Source organism: Trichechus manatus, unplaced genomic scaffold (assembly GCF_000243295.1).
Source record: "Trichechus manatus latirostris isolate Lorelei unplaced genomic scaffold, TriManLat1.0 scaffold00009, whole genome shotgun sequence".
Classification (NCBI taxonomy): domain Eukaryota; kingdom Metazoa; phylum Chordata; class Mammalia; order Sirenia; family Trichechidae; genus Trichechus; species Trichechus manatus.
In genome coordinates, this window is record NW_004443945.1 from 5,262,970 (window position 1) to 5,272,397 (window position 9,428).

At 45.2% G+C, this 9,428-nt stretch overlaps 1 protein-coding gene across 4 annotated transcripts in view; it reads right to left on the reverse strand.

Moving 5' to 3' along the window:
- Positions 1-9,422, reverse strand: part of HOMER2 (homer scaffold protein 2) — a 117,301-nt gene extending 107,879 nt beyond the window's left edge. For 2 of the 4 annotated variants that reach the window (XM_023725974.1, XM_023725973.1), the window contains exon 1: positions 9,290-9,411. In XM_023725974.1, the coding sequence (XP_023581742.1) occupies positions 9,290-9,294 (5 nt within the window). In that variant the 5' untranslated portion in view covers positions 9,295-9,411. Of the gene's footprint in view, positions 1-9,289 lie in introns of all 4 variants that reach the window. The other 2 variants (XM_004370673.3, XM_004370672.2) reach the window with 2 other exon arrangements.
- Positions 9,423-9,428: the final 6 nt, after the last annotated feature.

Genomic DNA, 9,428 nt, shown 5'->3' on the forward strand with positions numbered 1-9,428 from the left:
CCACGAGGACCCTAGCCATCCCACCCCTCCCCAAGGACAAGAGAAGCCAAAGTAACTCTGCTTTTCTCCACTTATCTGAACAACTCCAATTAAAATCTTTCCCAATTAAAGATCCCAAAAGGGATCCAATACCCAGGCAGCAGGGTCTGCAATATTCCTCACTAATTGGGTCCCTGTAGACATCCCTCACCCCGTAACCCACAGCTCCCCAGAGCTGAAGGAGGACCAAGGCCAGGCTGGGCATGGCCCACCCCTCACTGGTGATCTGGACCAAGATTTTCCCAGGGCAGGACAAAAAGACAGGGGTATCCAGAGCCCCTTCCACAGCTGGGACCCCGCCTCACTCCAGGCCTCCTGTGGCTGGGAGGCGCCCGTGTCCTACAGAGCGTCTTCATCCATGGTGCTCAGGCTAACTGCTTTGGCTGGGGCAACACCTTAATCCAAGTCTTTCTGCACAGGGGTGGGGACGCCAGGGTTCCCAGTTCCTCAGAGGAATACTAATAAGACTATCAACCAGGCTTGTGAATAAAAATATTTTTAAAAAATCTCTCTAGTCTTTGACAAATGTCTAAATATATTCCCCACAAGCGTATTTTTATTCTAACAAGCTAATTTGAAATATAATTTCAATAAATTCTACCAGAATGATACCCTATGACTAACAGCGCCCGGTGGCAGAACTACTGGAGACTCCATTGTGCATTCAGCAGAGGCTTCCAACCTGCTGCTCTTCCCACACAATGTACCCCCCACTAGGAAACTGGTTCATGATGCCAGCACTCACCTCCAAACCTATAAATACCACTCTGGGGCAGCCTGCGTGCGCCGTACCTGGAAAATGCAGACACACAACAAGCAGTGCTTAGAGACCCATGTATCAAAACCAATGCAGATTAGAAGCTTTTGGTCCCAATTCCTTTTCCTCAATTTATCTCACACTGGAAAAAAAACTCTCAAGATCTAGAAGGTCAGGACTTGACACACCTGAGATTCCTAATAGTCTCAAAAATGCTTTTCCTCAATCGTAAATATACTCTTTGAACATTGTTCACTTCATTTCTGAGGTGAAGAAAGGTGGAGATGTAATCAAAAGGGAAGGAAGTTTTTCTTTTCAAAAGGAAAAGGAGCTCCCCATCCCATCCCATGCACCAGGGGACCTTTTCCAAAGGTTTTAGATGCCTATGCAGGCTGAGGTGACATTTCACTGGATTTGCCCAGTTCTTTGTTTTCAAGCCTTACAATTGAAGCAGGGACTATAACATCCTTCCTGTACATATGCCCCTGCCAATGTTCTCACCCAGGGAATTCTCTTTAAAGGAGAGGAGTGTGGCACACACCAGATAAAGGCCCTCTGAAGCAGAAGGGGGCCTCCCAGGGGTAGGCAAGCATGCTCTCTGCATGCAAAGAACCTTCTCATCAAGGTCTTACAGCAGAATTACTCTGCCCTGATACATCCAAACAAGGAGAAACAAATTGAGCAGCTGGTTCCTGGTCCACTAACCACCCTTGGCAACAACGATGAATCCTTGATGTTCTTACCAACATTCACTAAGGAGCGGTGACTCACCCAAAATTACACAATGTTAATTGTGATCTTGGTCTCCTCTACCATTTCTTTCCTTCAGTAATTCATTTAAAGCAAATAACTGCTTTAAGGAACTACCAAAATGTCTTTTTTTTAATCTTTTTTTAATATCCTGCCTTGTTCTAGAAAGCATATAAGTAGGTCTACAAAGAAGTATAAAATTCAGCAAAATGGCAAATTAGAAATAAATGTGAATTTAAATGATAATGTACATTTATAGTTATTGACACCAAAAAATGTCCACTCAAGATATCTTCAGCTGAAAAAACTGTTACCAAATACCATGTGTAAAATGATTCAGTTTTCTTAAAAATATATTTGTTATACGTAAACATACATCTAGACACACAGACATATATACACAGAAAAAAGTCTGCAAAGATAAGCAGCCCAAAGCTGATGGAGGTTACCCCAGAGACATGGGATGACAAGCAATTTTCACTTCCTTCTTTATGCTGTTATTTTTTAGCATGAACATTAATATTTTTATATTAGAAAAATAGGAAAGCTATTTTCATTTTGTTAAAAAAAAAAAAAAGTGGTAAATGAGAAAGGGTGAAGGCAAAAACAAGGGTAGGGCCTTAAAACTGAGCAAGGAATAAAGGTAACACATGAGGGCTGATGAATTTGCTAGTTAGTAGTAACCACAATTTTGACTCTAAGCTCCCTAGGAACCATTACAGAGAAAAGAAATCTAATAATTTACACAAATCACTGAGTCCATTAAATAAAAACAAACCAATGCAGCTCAGAGCCCTGTTTGTAGGGGGCTCCGTGCAAGCAGCAAATGTGCCCTCAACTCCATCCTAACAACCCTCCAGGTCACAAGCTTTAGAGCTGTTGATGGCATCTCCTCAAAGTAAAAGTCTACCCAAAGTCACACATTAACTCATGAGTGAACCCTATTCACTCATTCATTCATACACACTTATTTAGTGGCTAATCCGTGCTAAAAAGCAGCCCTGGTGGTTCAGTGGTTAAGCGCTTGGCTGCTAACTGAAAGATAAGCAGTTTGAACCAACCAGCTGCTCCACGGGAGAAAGATGTGGCAGTCTGCTTCCATAAAGATTAGAGCCTTAGAAACCCTATGGGGCAGTTCTACTCTGTCCTATAGGTTTGCTATATCCAGAATCGACTCAGTGGCAATGGGCTTTTTTGGTCTACCCCACGCTAGGAGTTACAGTTACAGAGCTCGGCTGCTAACCAGAAAGTCACAGGTTTGAGTTCACCCAGAGGCACCTCAGAAGAAAGGTCTGGCAATCTACTTCCAAAAAATCAGCCACTGAAAACCCTATGGAGCACAATTTTACTCCAACACACGTGGGGTCACCATGAGTCGAAATCAACTTAATGGCAACTGGTTTACCCCATGCCAATTACTTCATATTTTTCTGACTTAGACACTAAGTGAGATGGTTGACTAAATGATAAAGGGTGACCCTAAATACTAACAGCCCCCAAGTATCTCCCTATGTGTACTGGGGCAACTTCCCTAAGATCCCCAAACAGATGGGCACCACCCACTCCTTCTGTCATCCTATGGATTACAACATTTTGTTTAAACTCACAGCTTTCACCCATAACACTACTACTTGTGTACGCGGCTTATCTCCCTTCCTAAAATATAAAATCGACAAGGATAGGAACTACAAGTAGGACTTGCTCATCTCTGGATCCCCAACACTTCCCAATTGCCTTCAGATAAAGGGTCCTCGATCAAAGTTGCTGAATGAATCCTAGATATAGAGTTTTATAAATCCACAACAGGACCAAGAGAAGACAAATTCACCTCAGCGTGTCTGAGCGACTGTATCTATTTCTCTCGTGATGTGTTGTTAGTTGCTGTAGAATCAGCTCCAACTCCTGTACTAGAGAACGAAACACTGCCTGTGTTCACGATCGTTGGTATGTTCGAGTCCATTATTGCGGCCACTGTGTTTTTTCCAGCCTAGGGGGCTCACCATCCAACACTACATTGGACAATATTCTGTTGTGATGCACAGGGTTTTCACTGGCTAATTTTCAGAAGTAGATCTCCAAGGCTTTCTTCCTAGTCTGTCTTAGTCTAGAAGCTTCACTGAAACCTGTCGACCATAGGTGATCCTGCTGGTATTTGAAATACTGGTGGCATAGCTTGCAGCTTCACAGCAACATGCAAGCCACCATAGTTCAGCAAACTGACAGACAAGTGGTGGGTATTTATGTTAGTCAAACACTAAAGGAAAGTTGTTTAATTTGTAGAAACTACATAGTATGGTATGATTCAGAAGGAATGGAAAATTAAAGGGGAAGGAATGAACATCAAAAGAAAGTTAATCAGTATAGATTACTGAAAAAAGGCCCAAGGTGTCAGATAACCAAGATTGAGGCATCTGTAAACTGCAACGTAATCTTGGCTGAACAAACTGAGTGTAAAATAAAGCCAAATAGAAATACAGTAGATCTTGTTTGTAAACACTGACAAAATCAGCTCAAAGTCACAACAGCAGACAAGCCAGCTTTTCTGTTAGCCTTCTGCAGCAGGGTAAAATGATTATTTACAACCTCAGTACTCAGATGACAGCCAACAGTCCAGAAATTAACCCGTGCCACAATAAGAGCTAAATGGCTTGCTTTAGCATTAAAAGGAAACTGCATCAAATGTGATTTCTTTTTCTCTTGGTCCTTGCAAGTCTCAATTTAGCAAGCTATACAAAGGTAATCCAAAATTTATCTCAATTCTCAGACCAAGGTCCAAGCAATGCTGTCCACCACAGTCAAGCCTTAACTCCATCAAAAAATATTTATTGGGTGACAATTAGGTGCCAGACACTGTGTGAGGTGTTGGGATTCCCTGGTGAAAAGGGTAAGATGTAGTCCTGATCCGCATGGAATGTTACTGGGGAAGACAGATTATAAAAAGTAAACAAAGCCCAAATATTACAGGTGTGCTGGGATGAGCAACTGCAGGAAACAAAGACAGCGATGTTAGAGAATGATGCGGGGGGTGGTTCTAGATAGTGTGGGCAGGAAAGACTCAGAGCAGGTAACCCTGATATAGAAATCTACAGGATGAGAAGAAGGAAAGGATTTGCAAAGCCAGAGAAGGAGCAATCCCGGCAGAGGGAACAGCAAGGTAAAGATCCCCAGGCAGGGCAGAATGAAAAGGAAAAGAGGCCAGTGTTCATAGAAAGCAAAGAGGGACATGAGAGGGGCTAGAGACATTGGAGAGGGGACAAAGGCCAGAGTGATGTGCTCTGATTTGTGTTTAATTATTCTGTATGATCCTCAGTTGGTGGATACATGACATCCTGCATTTGTTAAAAAGCCATAGGAAGGTACAGCATAAAGAGTGGATGAATCCTAGTGCACACTACGGGCTTTAGTTAATAAGAATGCATCCCTATTGATTCATCAATTGTAACGAATGTACCATACTAATACAAGATGTTAATAAGAGGAGAAACAGTGTGCAGAGGGAGAAGGATTACATGGGAACTCTCTGTACCTTCTGTTCAATTTTTTAGTAAACCTAAAACTGCCCTCAAAAATTAAGTCTATTAATTTAAAAAAGGGGGGAGGAGAAACAGAAGCTTCACTTCTAGAGATCTGTTCTAAGAAGAGAAGAAAATAAATAAATAAGCCGGTCACTCGGGCTCCTGTATGGAGAATGGACTAGAGAAGCAAGAGTGGCAGCTGGGGGACGTGCAGGAAGTTAGCCCAGGAAGGGCGCAGCGGTGGCCAGGACCAGAGTGGAAGCTGTGATGGTGAGGAGAGGTAATGCATTCCACATAAATTCCAGAAGCAGAATCCACAGGACCAACCAACAGCCTGGATGTGGGGGGAGGGGGAGGTGAAGAAGAGGAGTCAAGAATGACTCTTAGCAAAAGAGTGGATGGTGGTGCCACCAACCGCAAAGGGGGGAGACTGAGGGAAGGCGCAAAGTGGAAGGGATACCAAGAGCTCCATGTATGAGATATGAGCTGGAAGCCCTGAAAAAAGTCTGGAAATGAAAACTTGGGAGTCACCAGAATAGAGATGGTGTTTAAAGGTATGGGATGGGATAACTACCTAGGAAGAAAGTGTTGACCAAGAAAAGGAAGCAGATCTATCCTTCAGCAACCCCATCATTCAGAGGTCAGGCAGAGGAGAACCAACCAGCAAGGGAGACAGAAAAGCAACCAGTGGGAAGGTAAGGCAACACCAGGTGAGGTGTGGGGAACTGTTTCAAGGGGGAGGGTGTGGCGTTTGGTGTGGAATGCAGTGGAGAGGTGGGTCGGATGGGGGCAAAGATCTGGCAATGTGCAGATCACTGGTGACCCTGTTCAGAGCAGTTTCCATGAGTGGTGGGAGAAGAAGTCAGACTGTGGAGTGTGCTGGGTGAGCAAATGGTAGAAGAAAGTGAATGGAGACAGTGGGTTTAGATATATCTCCTGAAATGTTTTCAGGTGAAGGGAAGCAAAGAAGGGATGGAAGCAAGAGAAGGATGGAGGATCATGGGAGAGCTCCTTTTTAAGATGAGAGAAAGCTGTGCTGTCCAATGTGGTAGTCACTAGCCATATGTGGCTATTTAAATTTAAATTAAACAAAATAAAAAATTCAAGTGCTCAGTCGCACTAGCCACATTTCAAGTGCTTAATAGTCACATGTGGCTAGTGGCTGCCAGATTGGGCTGTGCGGATACAGAACATCTCTACCCGTGTAGAGAGTTCTATTGGACAGTGCTGAACTAAAGCATGTTTGCATACTGATGGGAATGGCCCTGGAGAAAGAGGGGTTTAAGGGCAGGGAGATATTCCCTGGGAAGGTGAGAGGGGATAGGATGGAAGTTACCCCGAGAGGAGCAGGCCTCTGATAGGACAAGAGGAGGGACTGGCCATCCAGTAAAACAGGCAGGAGAACGCAGGCACAGCCACATGCTAGAGAGGCCTGTGGGAAGACGAAAGTGTTCCCTTGGTCTGTGACTTCTATTTTGTCAATGAAAAGTGAGGCTAGGTGCTTCTATGTGGCAGGGGGACAAGGTCTGAGAAAGGAAGAAGGTATGAAACGGTTGCCTTGGGGATGAGAACACAAGCTTACTAGGGGAACCACACACTTAACGGAGAACACTTCGCAGAAGAAAAGCAAGAAATAGCAGTGAACATCTGAATGAGGAAAAGCATCTTATGTGGGGCAACACAAACTCAGATGTTTTGTTTTTTTTTTTAAATCCTGGGAGCCACGATAAAGCTATGGGACCAGAGCGAGGTTTTCTCCTGGCTGCCCTTTCTTGGTTCTTCCCCCTCCATCCTACTCAACTCTCAGAAAGTATGACATTGGTTCTATTTTTGGTTAAAATTGTTCCCTCCCATTACTGAACATTATGAGCAAAGATTCCATAGAAGAATCCTGATCAAAAAGGGAAAAATACAGAACAGAATGTCAAATTCTCATGGACTCCAGACTTTCTGGAGCCATGGTGGGTGGATGAACCCCTGAAACTATTGCCCTGAGATAATCTTTAAACTTTCAACCAAAAATATCCCCTGAAGTCTTCTTAAAACCAAACACTAGTTTAGCTTAACTAGTAAAGAATGTCTGCCTTGAGCATTATGCTCTTTTAAGATCTATCTATATGAGGGTCAAAGTGGGGGGAGTGAGTTTATGTTAATGAGGGAGGAACAACTCAGAAAAGGAGGGTAAGAATGGTTGCACAACTCGAAGAATGTAATCAATGTCACTAAATTCTACCTGCAGAAACTGTTGAATTGGCTTATGTTCTGCTGTGTATATTCTCAAAAACAACAAAATACAGTAAATAAAATTTAAGGAAAAAAATGACTTCCTCCACCTTCCTGTCTGAACTGGTTACCCAGCCCTTAGCTCCATCTTAATTTACATCCATGGTTTGTACACTTACATAAATTATAGAAGTGGATATATTAAAAACGGCAGAGATGGGTAAGAGTTCTAAACAGCCCTTAACCTACTAGCAGTAAATACATTTATTGGATGATGATAAAATTACATGAAAGACACATTCCATGTTCAAACAAAATTCCCAAGCTACTACTCCCTGCTTCTCCACAAACAAAAATTATCTTCTGACATTTTCTTTAAGCTTCTATGAGTAAACATTTTCATTTTCTCAGAACAATTTGATCTCAACCACAGTCAAGAGTTTCAATATTTGTTTTGATCACGCTAGTGCGTTGGGCTGGTTTTGCGTTGGCTGAAGGGGGGAGGGGGTTAAAATCACCAGATCTCTTTTATCTTCCATCTTGAGACCTACATTTGCCAACTCCTTCTTCCCGTAAACTTTTTTTTTTTAAGTATGAAATCTGAGAACCTCAAAGGTTATCCACCGCTCAAAGAGCAGCCCTTTCATAGTCCACCAAGGGTTCATTGGAAATGTTACACAAAAAGTGCTCAGCCAGGGTCCCTGTGGTAAAACCACCCTCAGTTTCTGCATGTGCGAATCTCCTGGAACTGCACCGATGCCTTAAGCAAATCCCCTGGTCCAGCTGTGCGCCCCCTGGCCTGCAGCTTTCATAGTTCTCTTCCTCAAAATTCATCCTGGCCTGCCTCCAAACATTCTGCGGCCCCATGGATAAGGCCATTGAGTAAATGATTCCAAGAATTACCTGGAATAAGGTACAATAAAGCCACTGACCCCAAGGGGCTGGGCTCTATGTTACTCCCTTCCACCCCCCAACCCTCCCAAGCAGGAAAGCACGATCTCTGGACACATCAAGTCGAATGTTTGGGTCATGCCTAAGGACTGTTTGAAGAACGCTGGACTTGGCAGCGGGGGACACACGGATCCTGCTTCACTTACCCCACATCCCCATTGTCACAGTCAGTGCCCCCTTCAACAAAAGCTCATGGGCTGCCAACCTGGAGGAGGACACCCAACCACTTCGGACCTCAGTTTCCTCATCTACAAAATGGGCATAATGACCATTCCCTGAACACAGATGGCACTCGAACGTGTGCTCACCTCGGGTGGGCAGATGCAAGCAGTTATTGTGTTATTAGCACTGTGGCTCCCTGACTCACAGCGCCTGCTGCTCAGAGAGAAGCCGAGGATGTTAATCCTGCTTTTAAAATTACTTTATATACTCAGAAGCATTAGTCACTTTGACAGAGTATTTCAACTTCCCTCCTGAGCATCTACTCAGTTGTTTCAAAGATTTTAGCCTCACCTACGCTCCTTACAGACTTCCATCATCCTCAGCCATCTCAAAAGCGATTCAAAGTCCACTATTCCTACGCTGGAGGTTTATTATTTGGTTTGTTCCCTTTCCAGGAAAACTTCGATTTCCATTTTCCTTGTAATAAATCCAATGGTGGAACACGACAAACTGCTTCTTACACTCACAAACACAGGCCCTGGAGTTGATCGCGCCCGGGGGTGAGGGGGCCATGGAATGGCAGAAGCGTGGAGGCTAGCAGAGCTCCGGTCCCCCGGTGTCCTCGCGCTGGGACTGGTAAAGGAGGAAAAGGGTCAAAGGCGCGAGGCAAAAAGTCCGCGCCAAGGCCAGGGTGCCCCTGTCGGGTACCCGCGCGCGCCGGCGGAAGGCTCCGGGTCGGGCAGCCGCAGGCTCTCCGGCGCCGCCTGCGCGCTCGCTCCGGGAGCGGGGAGGCGGGGGCTAGCCCGCCCGGGGGGCTCTGAGCTCGGGGACGCGAGTCGCGGCCCCGCCGCCCTTCCGGGGGAGCGCGCGAGGCGCGCGCCGGCTCACTCACCCCATCTCCGGCGCTGCTCCGGTGGCCGCTCCGACGGGGCCTCTCGCACTAGCTCTCCGCCCGCTCGGGAGCCGCTCCTCGCTTGGCACATGCGGCGGTCCGTGCGCGCCCGGCTCAGCCCCGGCGCCGCTCCATTCGG